The following is a 15,427-nucleotide window of genomic DNA, read 5'->3' as shown; positions in this document are numbered from 1 at the left end:
CTTAGTTGTTCCCTCCTTTGTCCTCCTGTTTCCCCTCCCTCTCCCCTCCAGAGAGGAGTTAAACAGTCTGATGGCGTGTGGGACAAAGGAGTTTTTAAGTCTGTTAGTTCTTGTCTTTGGGAGAAGCAACCTGTCACTGAACAGACTCTTCTGGTTGTTAATGGCCGTGTGCAGAGGATGCCTGGCATTGTCCATAATGTCCATCAGTTTCTTTAATGTCCTTTTCTCTGCCACTGTCACCACAGTGTCCAGCTTCATGCCGACCACAGAGCTAACCCTCCTGATCAGTTTCTCCAGCCTGGATGAGTCCTTCTTTGCTGTGCTGCTCCCCCAGCACACCACAGCATAGAAAAGTACTCCAGCAACCACCGACTGGTAAAACATCCTCAGGAGCTTCCTGCAGATGTTAAAAGACCTCAGCCTCCTGAGGAAGTACAGTCGGCTTTGGGCTTTTTTATACAGGTACTCTGTGTTGCATGACCAGTCCAGTTTATTGTCCACCCACAGCCCGAGGTACTTGTACTTGTTGACCACCTCCACCTCCTCCCCCTCTATCTGAACCGGCAGTGGACCTGCTCTAGACCTCCCGAAGTCCACAACCAGTTCCTTAGTCTTTGAGATGTTGAGTTGCAGGTGGTTTGTGTGACTCCATGCGACAAAGTTCCTCACCAGACTTCTGTACTCCTCTTCCTGATCATCCCAGATACACCCCATGATGGCTGTGTCGTCTGCAAACTTCTGAATGTGGCATAATTCAGAGTTGTAGCAGAAGTCAGAGGTGTACAGGGTGAAGAGAAGAGGGGACAGCACAGTTCCCTGTGGTGCTCTTGTGCTGCTGACCACTGTGTCAGACGTGATGTCCTTCAGCCTGACGTACTGTGATCTGTCGGTGAGGTAGTCGGAGATCCAAGCCACCAGGCAGGGGTCCACCTCCATCCTGTTCAGTTTTTCTTGAAGCATACAGGGCCGGATGGTATTAAAGGCACTGGAAAAGTCAAGAAACAGGATCCTGACCGTGCCTTTTCCCCCATCCAGCTCAGCTGGTCTCTATCCTGTTTGATCTAGCCTAATCTCACTAAAGTAATCGCTTTCACAGTTGGCCCTCTGGAGTTGCTTCCCTTGGTTTTACTAAGCCTTGCAGCTTTATCTTAACATTTTTTCTTCACCACGAGCATGTTTCTTTGTTTAAACAAGGAGTGAATGGCTTATAGGAAAGTCATATGAGAACTGAATATCAGATTCAGCTCCCATAATCAGCACTGGCTGATTTCAGTGGAATAAATTCACTATTGTCTGCCTTGCTTCATTGCAGAAATGACTTAGTCTTTGATTATTTTTAGTCATTATTAGTTCTATTTGTAATGTTGCCCAATGTATCTGTTACTTTTATAGTTTCCATCCTTTGTATTTGTCTGCCCTGCCATCATTTGTTTCACCTATGCTTGATTGTTTCCACTTGCATCTCGTTGTTACCTGTGTTTCGTCACCAATCGCCTCTGTGAGTATATACAGTCCTGTTGACATCTGTGTCTTTGTGTATTGTTATGGATTCTTTGAACACTGCCCTTGGGCCCTCTTTTCAGTGACATCTGCATTGTTAAAATTTTGCATTCAACAGGTTAGTGAAAGAGGTTCTGTGGTTCCACAACCCTAAAGCCCTTAGACGAGCCTGAGTTTATGCTTGTGCACATATTTACCAGATATAACATCTGTATTTGTCAGCGTTGGAGAGGTTTAAGGCTGGCAACAGAAATGTGGTCACTCCCAGATGAGCTAATCATTGAGAAATGACTTGCCTACTATCAACCCCAGATCCAGCAGACTTTTCAATCTCAAACAGTAAAATTAAAATGGAAACATTGACATTTCCACACAAAATAATTCCAGGTTGTCCTGCTTTATTTGCATTTTTATAGATTTAGGGTTTTGCAGTAGATATCTGACTGCAGCAAATTTGCTAACCAGTCAGTGTCATTGCAATTCTTCAGATACATGAAACATTTGTGTGGCACTGGTACATGAGACATATTTACCAAATTCCACAGCATATTTCTCTCCGAGGCTCTTGCCATCTTTTTTTTTTTTTTTTTTTTAGCTATGCAGAAGGTTGCAGTGTTTCTACTGGAAATTGTTTATCCTCCAAACAGCCTGCTTAAAATCAATATTTTACCTCCAATCTCCAGTTACTATTCCACTGCTCCTCTTTGTCTACTGTGTGTGTGTGTGTGTGTGTGTGTGTGTGTGTGTGTGTGTGTGTGTGTGTGTGTGTGTGTGTGTGTGTGTGTGTGTGTGTGTGTGTGTGTGTGTGTGTACAAATGCAAGTGATTACAAAGAGCCCCGACACAGACATTGAAATACCTGCTGATATGCTTAGAGTTGATATGATAGTAGATATCATATGCAGTAACCCTGATATTTACCTTCAGAGTTACATTCTTGACATTGTCATGGATTCTGATAATTCCACAAAGGCTCCGGTTCAGTGACATACAGTATTCTAATCGTTTATGTAAGAAACAGTTACTGTCCTGATGTTTAGTGTGAATAACCTGTGAATCTGTGCTGGAGTGCAACAGCAAACATGAAGAGTAAAGCCAACAATCACACATTATTTTGAGGTCCAGATGTCAATAATCACATTAACAGCTGTTACCACTTGCTAATGTTTCGTGTTTGTTTCCTTTTGTTTGAAGTCGCGCAGTGTGGATAAGCAGCATGCTGTCATCAACTACGAGCCTGGGACTGATGAACACAAGGTTAAGGATCTGGGCAGTCTGAATGGGGTGAGTACAAACACCAAAATATGCTAAGGACAGAAGTAAGCATCAAGATAAAAAGACTAGAAGAGGATACAGAGTCAAAAAGCAAAGGGAAAAGGGGGAGAGGATGGATGACAGATGGGGAGGAGTAAGATAATAAAAGGATAGAGAGAAATAGAGAGAGACCAATAGATACAAAGAAACAAAACATTCAATATAGTCAAGTTAAAAGTAGGAGAGATGGAGATGAGGTCAGAGATTTGTTTATTTCTGGAAGTCATTGGGAACTTCTTTTCTGCTGCTAATCAATCACCTTGTCAATCAAGATTCATATCAAGGCTTGGATCAATTTGAATCTAAACCCAATTATGCAAATTGCTGCTTAAGGGCAAACTCTGTGATGTGAACATGAATTAAGGAGTCAATTTGCCAATTAAACACATCTTTAGGACCTGTTTTCTTACCTTGATTGATTTAAATAACTCTCCCTAAAGGGTTTATGAGAAGACAATGGAAGAAAAAAGCTGTCAGTGTTTTCTGATGCTACTTGAAATACACATTGTAAACATGTGAGCTGGCAGAAAGAATGCTATTGTGGAAGATGAAATAAAGAATAAGCATTATAAATTTTTGTTATTGCACGAAGTTTTGTGAATTTTTAATAAGTTTGTTGTAGATGCGTAATGTTTTTGGGTATAAGATAAAAGATGTGTGGAGAAAAGCATAATTATTTGCATATTTAGGGTAATGGATAGTGATACCCAAGTTGGAATAGATTAAATTGGTTCATACCAAAATTCGAGCAGTACATTCATCCCAAAATACCACATAACAAACACCATAATTGATGTTAGCATGATGCATGTGAGAATTATGGGGAACACATTTATATTCGTTTTTGTAATTCTTGGTTTCTCTGTCTCTTTGACTCAGTAAAACTTGGTTACACGCAGCTACCACATGGCGTTAGTCATGTGTAATGATTCGTACTCAGTCACAGCCCACCAGATTAGACACATATGCACAATGCCCCTCACATCCTCTCTAGCTCTCAGACAGGAAGCCAGAGTCAGAGCCGCTTCCTGCTGTGTCATTAACCGTCCAGCTTCTTTGACGGGATTTAGAGGAAGTTTTCTCCTGCTGAGTCAGTGGATATACTGAGGTTTGCCACGGTCTGAAAAGCTATGTTTGGACAGTGTCACCATTTACTGTCTTTCTGAAGTCATTTCATAGCTGTGTTGTTGAAATATTTGGATTTCATCTCACTGGAGAGAAGACAGGAATGTTTTATTACAACAGCAGTGCAAGTGTGATAGATTTTCATTGGCTATCCAGTGAAACCTGATCTTTCCCAGAGCTGTACAGTAGAAAAAAGGGTGAAAGGGTTGTGTGGGGATATGAGAAGGAGAGAAATGGAAAGCAAAACTCCAAACAAAACAAAGAAATACAGGATTTCATTTGCTTTGGCATTTGATCCACGCTATCCAGACCAGTCGTGGTTCCTATATAAGAAGCCCCGTTGACTATATGAAAGTTTATTATTGGTGTTTAAATCTGTCGGATTGGTTTATCCTAGCTTCATAATCCTAAAACTGTAAACTGTTTAGGCTGTTTAGACTAGAGCTGTAATCTTAAGTTGATTATTTTATCACTAGAAAATTAATCTGTTGCTATTTTGCTAATCGGTTAATCATTTTATCCATCCATTAGTTTAACCTCTTAACAAGCTAGAGACATAGATGGCTGAGTGATGTATTTGTTTTTGCAAAAATGCTGAACATCATCTGTTTTTAGCTTACTTTATGAATCTGAAGCTTTGTCATGTCCTGTATTGAATGTTATTAACCTGAATATCTTTACATGTTGAACTGTTGGTTAGACCAAGCAAGCTGTAAACTCTATATTGTGTATATTGTGCATTTTGCTATTTATCGTACTGTTTATTTTAATCTCTGTGTGCAGCGCTTTGTGACTACCTGTCTATGAAAAGCGCTTAATAAATAAACTTTACTTACTTTACTTACTGTCCCTGCTGTGAGCTTTTGTGATTTATAATGGCTGTATATTAAAAAAAAACATTAAACATTAGGATGTTAATTGTTGATGAAAAGGAAATAAATATAAAGAAAGAAAGATGTCAACCATAGTACTTAAAGTACTAAAGCACATGTTATTTTTGGAATTTTACTGTGACTATTTCTTTAAATAACCGCCTTTCTGTACCCTCTCTCTGCAGACCTTTGTAAACGATGTCCGCATTCAGGAGCAGATGTACATCACTCTAAAGTTAGAGGACAAGCTGAGGTTTGGATATGATATCCTTCACTAATCTGTTCACCCCTCACACAACCAGCAATATGTTCACCATTTAGAGAACATGCTGAGGAAAATTTTTTTATTCTCACCAAGGTGCCAAACTTGTGTTGTGACCTAGAAACATAGTTGAGTTCACAACTTGCAGTAGTGTATCAGTTCTTAAACAGTTTGTGTCATGCCCCATCACAGAAGCCAAAACAGCTCATGCCTGACACCCCATAACTTTTATCAATCTATAACAATACATAGGGAATTATGAATAATTTCTTTCAATAGATTAGCATTTTTAGATTATTATTATTTTCTAATTAAAATAGGGAAAATATTAGAATCATTTAAATTAGTTTTACTTTGTATTTTTTTAAACCTGGTTGTGCAGGTCCTTACCTCATTTGTGCTTCCCCACCTGTGGGCTTGCATTAGTGTCTGTAATCATGTCATAGTTGTATGGTGACCCGTATTTCCTTAACCTTTCTGTTTCACATACCAATCTCTTTACGGTGGTGAGAGGAGAACTCACTGTGCCTGAGGAAGCTCTAAAGGTGAGGACCTTTGTCCTAACATGATCATGTTTCACAGTTGCATTGTACTACATATATGGCTATTCATTTTATGTGTCCATTTCTTCTTCTCCCTTTAGCATGAAAAGTTCACCATTGGCCTCCAACTCAGCAAGAAACCATCGACTGGTGAAACCGCTAGCACCACAGCCACAACCAAATCTCCCAGTAAGACCCCAACAAAGGCACATAGATCCCCCAGCCACACTAAATCAGGGGAGAGCAAAGTCACGGATGGGGTCACTTCCTCCAAAGAGTCATCTGCCAAACCTGTGGACACTCACAAAGCTGAAGAGAGGATAGGAGGTAAGAGACAAAACAGAAGTAAATGTGGAAAAGTAAATTAGTCTGCTGTTTCCTTAAATTTACAAATTTCTCTTATGAATAAAGATATCTTCAGTGGAATTTTAATTTTGTGGTGATCCAAAAGTAGCCCTGGGACTGAAATAACAACAAAAGCAATACAAATGTTTAGTAATGGCTTTATGCTGATATTAACAAGTAGAAAATGTATGTTCTGATATATAGTTCTGCAAATACTCTCTAAAACCTCTAGATGTAATACCACAGTTTCAAAAGCAGTTCACTGAATTTTTCACTTTCTACAACCCTGAGAGAGCAGGCTTTATATTCGCATTCAGGCTTCACATTCATGTCATCATTTAGTGCAGGGGTGGGGGAGCTCCAGGCCTCAAGGGCCAGTGTCCTGCAGGTTTTAGGTGTGTCCTTGATCCAAAACAGCTGAATTACCTCCTCAACATGTCTTGAAGTTCTCCAGAGGACTTGTAATGAAATAATCATTTGATTCAGGTGTGTTGACCCAGGGTGATATCTAAAACCTGCAGGACAGCAGCCCTTGAGGCCTGGAGTTCCCCACCCCTGGTTTAGTGTTTGTGTCTTTTTTTGTTGTTGTTGTTGTTGTTGTTTTTTGTTGATGTTTTTTCCCAAATAAGGAAACCTTTTTTAAAATAAGAATATTGTGTAATTTAAGTGTGGTAGGGTTAGGCCAGTAGGGGGTGGACATGGTCACAGGAAAAATTGCTGCCCGGCGCTGAGCATTATCATGAAGACGGCTTACATTTGAGGGTGTCCCTAATAAGTGACATCAGTGGGCATGTTGGGGTGCTAGCAGTGTTTCTGGTTAATCTCCAGATGTTAAAACAAGGCCATAGAGGGCTTGGGTTTACAGACAGCTTAAGCTGTAATAGGGTCAGATTGAATGAATAATGCAAACCAACATCCCAGCTCTGCTGTCTATAAAATGCAGTAAGATACACAGACACAGAAATAAATTTGGACCTAAACAGGCAATGATATACACTCAGCTTTGCATGTTGCCTGATCTTCCACTCAGTTTTTAAATAACACTCATGCTGTTTTTCATGAGGATGCAATCTCAGTGTTATTGCTTCAGTACCAGACCTCACCCACATATTATAATTTACAGTAAACATACGTTCAGTAGTTTTTATATAGATCAGCCCTACTCACTGTAAACAATTTGGCACTGAGGATCTATAATTATCTGGATATACTGTGTTTAAACTAACACATTGCAAGGTGAAGGGTACTAAAATGAGGGGAAAAGGCATAAGATGAGGAAAGAATGCAAAGAACTTGACGAGATGTCCTCTGATACAGCACTCAGTGATGTTTCCTCTCACTTCCTTACTCAGTTTAAGAGTTACCACTGGAGCATAGTACCTTTTCTTATAGTCTGATAGGAACAGGGAGGCAAATGGAAAGCTTGTCTTTCATATCCACCATTTATTTCTGAAAGAGAAAGAACCCAAAACATTGAATGTTCACATGCGTGTTCGACCAAGCTGGCTAAAGTTTTGAAAATAGGTCAGTGTTGCAAGACCTGACTAGGGGGAATTAAAGCACGAACACAGACATACGCAAGGAGCAGCTGGGTTAATTTTGGTGCAACGTGATTCAGTGAACTGTTTATCTAGATATGACCTGAGTATGTAAAGTCAGTAATAAACACTCGCCTTCACAGAGTAACACGTAGACTCACTGCAAGGCTTTGTTAAAATGTTTTTGTGTGAACATTTGCCCCAGGGGATATTACAGCACTGCCTCGTGGGACCCCCCTGTATGGCCAGCCGTCTTGGTGGGGGGATGGGGACGCAGATGATGAGAATTCTTTCAAACAGGAAAACAGGACATCCACAAAAAAGCATGACAGCTCCACCTCAGGTAGGAGGCTGTGAGATTTTGAATTATTTTACACTTTCAGAGATCAAATGCAAACATGTGCTTTCTTGGGTTTATACACAGCAAGCAGGTACAATGTACATGTACAATGACAGTGTTACATTTTCAAAACATAGTTGTAAGAATGCCAAATGATTTCCACATATTATAATAAAGTTTGTGTAGTTGTGATTGGTTTGTAAAAGGTGTTTTTACTGTTAGCACTTGGTAACTGCTTTACAAATAGACATGACGTAGAAGTTCAATTTCATACTCTATAATAGGATGCACTTTCAGTAATTTAAATGAAGCTTCTATTTGCTTTAGTTCAAGCAAAAAATTTAAAATCAAAGTGTTTTACTGTTTACAGTGTATAGTTACAATGTACTGTGAAACGTTGCTGTTAAATAGCTAACACATTAAAGATGCTATGTTAAGTTGAATCAGTAGCTTAAGTCATCCTAATGTCCTCCAGCTCCATTTATTTGCTTTCTTTGTGTTGAAGGGGTGATGTCCAACTAGCCTGTGTTTTTGTATTTGTGACAGTCCAAGTGCACACAAAGGCCTTTTTCATAGCATGTATGCATGTATGTCTGTTTGCCTGCACTATGCGATTAGACAGTGACCATTGGACTGAGGAGGGAATAACGTTAACTAGAAGCCGATAGTCAGAGTAACAGGATTAGAGGAATAGTGGAACAGCTCAGTGATACAAAAAAATCAGTCTGTGCCAGGCTGGTTTAGTGTGGACCAGAAGGAGTGGGGGGAGGTTAACCAAACACAAAAAAACACTGGAGCAGACTGAAGCATCCTCAAATCTCTCGTTACATCTGGATGGATAGTCTGGCAGCATCTTTGCCAGTCGGTAAAAGAAGACTGGGTTTTTGGGGGGTTTTTTTTGTTTGTTTGTTTTTTTTGTTTTACCTCTTTTAACAGTCAGTTATAGGTGCTTTCCGTTCTCTACGATTCTCATCACTCTGTGGATTTTAGTGTCGTATTTTTGTGGTGAAGTGAGATTAGAAAAGCTTGTCAGTTTGGAGTAAATCTGCAAAAGTGTGAAGGGTTGATTTGAAACCAAACGGAAAAAAAACGTTTCCAGAAGATCAGCCAAATGGGATTGGCTACTTCAGTTATGGAAGCGGGTGAGTAAAAGGCATTTACCCTCCCCAGCATCGGCTTTTAAAAGATGAATGTTGAAACGTTGGATTGTGAAGCAGCGTGCATATTTATCAGTATGTTATCAGTGGACATTTAATTTTAAATGGTGTGGCTTTACCTCCATGTGTATTTCCCCTAATAGGTCATTTTATTCAGATATGACAGTTAGGAGGAAGTGAAAGCGAGAAAGAGAGGTTTGGGGATAGGAAGCGATTCTGTTTGGTTGTGTGCTTTGTAGCATGTATGTGTACTTCAGTTAAATTTAGTGTGTGTCTTTTTATGTTTCCCTCTGAATAGGCTGTGCTGTCAGAGTCCCCTACCCTCCCCTCCTCATGTATTGTTGCTCAAGCTGATTGGGTTACACCATTGCACCAGCTCCCCCCTTTCCTCCCAGCACACACGCACACACACACACACACACACACACACACACACACAGAGTGTCCAAACAGACCACACTAAGTGTACACTGCAGCAATCATTAGCCAACCACGCTCTAATTCTTTTGTAAGTATCACTTTCTCATCCATACACTTTGAGCAATGGAGCTGGTGAAATGCTTTCAGTTTGAGTCAGCTTTGTATTTATCTAATATTTTACCTTGCACTTGATTGCCAGCAGCTCATTGAAGAGCTGTCCAGTCAGTGAAATCTCTTCAACTCTCAAGTCTGTGAAATGAGAAAGGGTTTGGTGTTGTACTGTTAGGCCAACAGAAATCCTGGAACACATTCAGCAGTTAGTTTGAACCTAGCGGTTAAATAAAATTATTATTGGAGTTCTTTACTTTGCAGAAGTGACTAATGTAAGTGATTCTCAGATGACTTATGTTCACACTAACTCACTCCTTACATGAGTGGGATAGAGGAAGTTTTCTGAGTTCATCAGAATTTTAAAGGAATAACTGTTGCTGTTTATATTGTTTTGTCTCTTTTTAAAACTGTTTGTTTTAACACCAGAAGGCCCTGAAAGGTAAGAGATCACAGAGAAGAAATGTGAACAGTGTAGTAGTACTGCTGTTTGAAAGTTGAACCATGTGTTCTGTCTTAGTTCAATGGTATTACAGTGTTCTCATAGTCATTGAATCTTAAGCATCACTGCACATATTTGATCTAAAGTACATCATATTTGCTCTCAGTCTTAATCTGTGTTGTAAATCTTTCCAAAACTGCTGAGCCGCTTACACTGGCAGCCACTGATAGTTTCAAAAAGATTAAAAAAAAATCAACTAAACTGAGCTGAGGGAAGTAAAGTGAAGTGGAAAGTGCAGCTTTTAACTAAGAGATTGTACCTTTTGGAATGTCCTGTTTTCTGTCCTAAGTCTTTAAGCAGCTCTGTGATATATTTAAAATAAATATTTTATTAGAAATGTGTTCACTGTTGCTCACTCTTGTATTGTGCAGACAGTTTCTGTTTCTTGTTTCTTTTTGTCAATTGCCATATGTTCCTACGTTTGCTCCCCAACATGAAGCAGATGGCCCTTCTAATTTCTGCAAGTATCATTTGTCATATTCAGATCTCACAGAGGGTCTGTTTGCTAATACGGACAAATGAGAAAAAAAGTCCCCCGAAATCAGGTTTTAAAGAGCTATGCCAGCACTACTTCTTTTTTTATAGTGACAGAAAGTGAAAATGAGAAACAGAAAGTTGATGTGAAGAACAAACCTTGAGTGGATTGATCTGTGTCTTGAATGGCTTGATTTTCAATATTTTCGCTTTCATATCCTTTGAAAATTAAATCTAGTATTCATCTGTGTCGACTAAGTAATGTATTCCTGTGCTCCACATAGAAGCTGAGAATATGGAGTCTTTAGGCAACGTACAAAATTTTTGGTACCGGAAGCTTTGTGTTTTTCTTTTAAAAAGGATGTGTGCAGCGCAAAAGCACATTAGCTGGAACAGTGTTGTGCTGTGTCCACAAGCTGGTAACACAACACAACCCCAAAATAAAATCTCACCATCTAATTTTGGCTAAGATTTTCACTGGTTGGTTGGGTGGTTTTATTTTAATCCACTGATGTCAAATATTTATTGCCTACCCAAATTTGATCTATTTTCGAATGCATCTTTTGGTATTTTCTGAACTTAGAAAGCAAAGAGGCACATCGAGGGGAGAAAGCTAAAGAGGGTGGTCTTCATGCGCCCACTGCCCATGATTCCAGTTACTTTGAGATCCCCACCAAGGAGGGTCACATGGCCAGTAACGGCATCCATGAGATTCCTACCAAGGACACTGAGGGCACAGCCAGTCACATCACTACAGGTAAAGTGAAGTATATGTTTAATTCTTTTTGATATGTCTTGATAAAAGCAGGTGTATTTATGTTTTGTATTCTTCATGTTATTCATGTTTAACTTTTGAGAAATCTTTTATGGCACAAATAAGAGATCAATGTGTATCTAGTGCAGACAAAGTAGCAGTTATTCTGCTAGTGACACTGGCTTATTTGAGTACATTTTAGCAAATGTCCATGCACTACTGTATAATTACACAATCTGGTTATATGCATTTTTTCTTTTAGAAAAGTGCTTCAGTTAGCAAACTTATATTTAGTACTGACTGACACAGTAGTATGTCTGCTCCACAGCTCAAGGTCACGCCTCCTTTACCATAGAGTTTGACAACACGTCTCCAGGGAAAGTCACCATTAAAGACCACGTGTCAAAGTTCACACCCGATCACCACAGATCTCGCTCCAAGAAGAGTGGAGCAGGAAGTGGAGGCGCAGGAGGAAGGGACTTGAGTACCCTACAGGCTGCTATGATGGCATCTGAGAGCAAAGTAGCTGATTGGCTAGCCCAGAATGACCCCACTCTTGTGCGCAGCGAGTCGACAGAGGATGACAGCAAGAGCAGCAAGAGCATCAAGAGCGATGTGCCAGTTCATCTGAAAAGACTGAAAGGTAGATTGCGTTTACTATTTGTATGTCTGTAGTTTGTGTGTTTTGTTGTGCCTCTTTTTGGTTTCCCTGATTATTTCTCCTTCCTCTAACAAAAGAATCCCATTTAGTCCCTACAATAATCCTTATTTGTGAGTTATCAGTTAGTTCACCAGCAAAGTCATTCTAATTTCACTTTCTTAGTGTAATAGTACAATATTTAACACACTGTCATTTGCCATACTATGTGAAGTTGGAGTTGATTCTTTGCCAGAGGTTGTTGGCAGTGGTAGCCAAGCAGGGGAGATTAGCAGCTAGCAGAGAATACCATGCCTATTCCTCTGCTGCTGTATAGCTCAGCCCCTTTTTCCTGTTTGCAGAAAAGAGTACTCATACTCACATGCATGCATAGAATACATCCTGCCATTTAAAGCCGGATTGCATGATCAGAAAAATGTTTTTCTTCTTTTGTATTATGTGTGGGATAAGGTTTGAAAATACTATTGCTGTAGATTTCTTGTTTCTCTGTGTTTCTTTGTCCCCATTACCTGCAAGCAGCCAGCTGCTGAGTTGGCTCCTGCTGCTATGGGTTTTTATGAGAATTGATTAAACCAAGCAAGGTTAATCCTTGTGCTCTCTCCCTCTAAAGAGAGTTTAGGTTTGATGCTAGGCTAGGCCATGCACATGTCTTGAGTCAATTAAATGAAGGCCAATTTATGATAGTGCTGGCATGTGTAAGGGAAGGGACCAGCAGATGCGAGCTGATGAAAATGGAAATCTATTAGCAGAAGTGAAAGGGAGAGAAGGTAATTCATTAGATGGAGTTAGTACAACACACATGTTAATGGGCTGTCAGAATGGCTCAGCTATGGGACTATTATTTTAATACGAGTTTTGGGTTGCTGGATGCTGCAGTCTTTTCAAAATGTGGCTGAAGAGCAAGGAGATAGAGGGTAAGTGGACAGCTGGATGAAAAGCTATCTGCAGACAGGTACAGAGGGAAGGTAGGAAGAAGCAGGATGAGAGAGAGCAGTATTTGCAGTAACTGCAGCCAAGGTGACTAAACAAAGAGAAGCAAGACAGAGAGAGAGAGACAGAGAGACTTGTGTACACTGCAGTAGAAGCGGAAAGGGAGGCAGCAAAGGAAGGGAGCTTTTTTTTTTAGTTAGTTGTTATAGTAACAGTGATGCAAATGATGGCAGGGAAGGCGAGCGTTCAGACATATATAGCAAGCACTAGTGCTGAACATCTGTCTGTGTGTCTGTGTGTGAAGGCTGCAGCGGCATGTGTGAGACATGCGTTTCAGTGCTGATGAGTGCGTGTGCGAAGCATGCGCTGCTTACATGTTCATTTGTGTTGCTGAAATTCGCCAGGTCTGCGTCTGCTGCATGTGTGTGCTGGAATCATGCTCTGCACTGATCTGCAGACAAGCAGTGCGGCATGTGTGAGAGGAGGCTTGTGAGATGTGCTCAGGGTGTGTCATAGAGGTTCTAGGCAGAGAGGGTAGCAGAGGTTCAGCAAGAAAATTGAGAAGAAGCAACTGAGGTTTTGATTTCTAACCATCAAGGTAAGTCTTTCTTTTCTCACTGTAGGAAATAGTCTACATGATATATCTTTATACTGTTGGTTATTTAGAATATGAACTGCCATGTGTATGCATGAAAATGTAAGTATTTTGTTGCACGCTTATCAGCATATTGCCAAATATGTGTGATTTGAGATGTTATTAAGAACACAAAATTCATTTTCTTATTAATGATGAGTGTTTCATGTGAAATGTAATTAATTTGCCCTAATAGTTAAAGCCTATCACATACTCAGGACTTTAAATTCAATTGTATGTGTTGTACTTGCAGTGTATCCTTACATACAGTACAATTCTGTGTATGTTTGAGGTTGTGTGTTTGCTTGCCTGCTTGTGTGAGTGTGTCTACATGTAAAGTAAGTACTTTCTTGCTGAGCTTTGTATGTCTGTGTGTCTGTTTACTTGTGTGTGTGTGTGCGTGTGCGGGCAGAGGCCAGCTCCACTGTGAGTCATAGTGGGGCGAGTGGGACAGAGCACTGGACTCTCACAGACATCTCTGTTCTCTTCTGGCCCTACCAAGGGCTTCTTTGTCTCGGACACACAGCATGAAAGACCTGCCTCTCGTTGTCTGCTTATCTGCTGATCTCTTCAAGCTACTGTTTTCTTTTTTTTCTTCTTGTTAATGAAATAGATGCTTTAATAAATGCTTTAATAAACTACAGTTTGGAAAGATGGAACATTTTGAGGAGGTGGCCGGTGGAATGTGACAAATGAGCCACAGACTCTGAATTATGCCCTAGGCAGCAGAATCATTGTGATATCCCAGTGTGGAAAAAGTACTTACAGGGGTGCTCTGCAATTTAATATTGTACTTGAATGAAGGTTGGCGCCCTGTAAAAGGCAGATTTAAAAAAAAAAAAAAAAAAAGTATAGCAAAGAATAAGACACAACTAGATGTAGAAACGTAGAAAACAATATGATCAACTTAAAAGAACTTGCATATATCAGACAGTCAGCATTATAATGCATGCATGCGTGGCTGGCAGCATGCATGAAAAGTAAAATGATTAAATTAAAAGAGTTCACTGTAGCATAGCCAGTCAGTCTGCAGGAAGGAGGGAGCTGTTAAAGCTGGGCATACTGGGCCCAGGTGTAGCTCATCCAGCTATCCACCAAAGCACAACAAGACCAAAGCAAAACAGAGACACCTAGTGTTGGGGTGGCATAGAGGTTATCTCAAAAGGTGTATTGCTGTTTAGATCTCCAGCTCTCACATTTTTTAAACAGACTTTCTTAGACTTGACAAAACAAACAAAAGTAATAGATTCAAGTAGGAGAAGTAATTAGAAAACTAAAGTGTGTCATATGTGGAGCTTCTGTAAGTACACATGTCACTGTTAACATAAATAATGTGTCATCCTGATACGCCACTAATGTTTACCGGCTTTCCAGTTTTAATTCAGTACTGTCCATAACTTGACTCTCAGTCCTGATTACAATGAAATTAATCTAGAAAGTTAACAGATTCAAAGGAGCAGTCTGTGCACAGTGAACCTGCCAAGCCATTCAAGACCACTCAGCATGTATGCATCTTTTAGGCTCTTTGTCCTCTTTTCTCACAGAGGGCAGTTCAGTAGCACTACTTGCACATTGTGTCTGAAGTGAAAAACAGCCTAAAAACAAGCTTTTGGGGCCTGTATTATTTTGGAGAAAGTATTAACTATATCACAGAGCTTTGGGTTTATACAATGTGTGTGATCATGTGCAGCACCAGTCCTGTGGTGTTTCCTTCCCTTCGCTTCTCCCATATCCTGATGGACTGACTGCCAGCTAGTTAAATGCCAGTGACTGGTTAGGTCTTTGATTGTGTGACATTCTCTTAGCTCTAATGACAATACATTCCGTATCCTGAGCATTCTTCAGTCTCTGTTTTTTCCTTTTTGTCACACTTAATCTGTTTTCATTCCTTGCCCCTCCACCCTCCTCATTTTCCACATCCCCCAATCTTCCTCTCTGTTCAGCCTGAACCCC

General features: G+C 40.1%; 1 protein-coding gene across 8 annotated transcripts in view; it reads left to right on the top strand.

Moving 5' to 3' along the window:
* Positions 1-15,427, top strand: part of cep170aa (centrosomal protein 170Aa) — a 40,024-nt gene that overhangs the window by 12,029 nt on the left and 12,568 nt on the right. For 6 of the 8 annotated variants that reach the window (XM_085296420.1, XM_085296418.1, XM_085296416.1 and 3 more), the window contains exons 4-10: positions 2,694-2,783; positions 4,996-5,077; positions 5,562-5,617; positions 5,716-5,941; positions 7,703-7,840; positions 11,082-11,255; positions 11,581-11,895. In XM_085296420.1, coding sequence (XP_085152546.1) covers positions 2,694-2,783; positions 4,996-5,077; positions 5,562-5,617; positions 5,716-5,941; positions 7,703-7,840; positions 11,082-11,255; positions 11,581-11,895 — 1,081 coding nt within the window. The other 2 variants (XM_085296421.1, XM_085296422.1) reach the window with 2 other exon arrangements.

This window comes from Mchenga conophoros, linkage group LG13, assembly GCF_057382185.1.
Source record: "Mchenga conophoros isolate Kocher_MC1m ecotype Shallow Benthic linkage group LG13, M_conophoros_male_GT1.1, whole genome shotgun sequence".
In the NCBI taxonomy this organism is placed as follows: domain Eukaryota; kingdom Metazoa; phylum Chordata; class Actinopteri; order Cichliformes; family Cichlidae; genus Mchenga; species Mchenga conophoros.
This window is presented reverse-complemented; position numbering and strand designations above follow the sequence as displayed.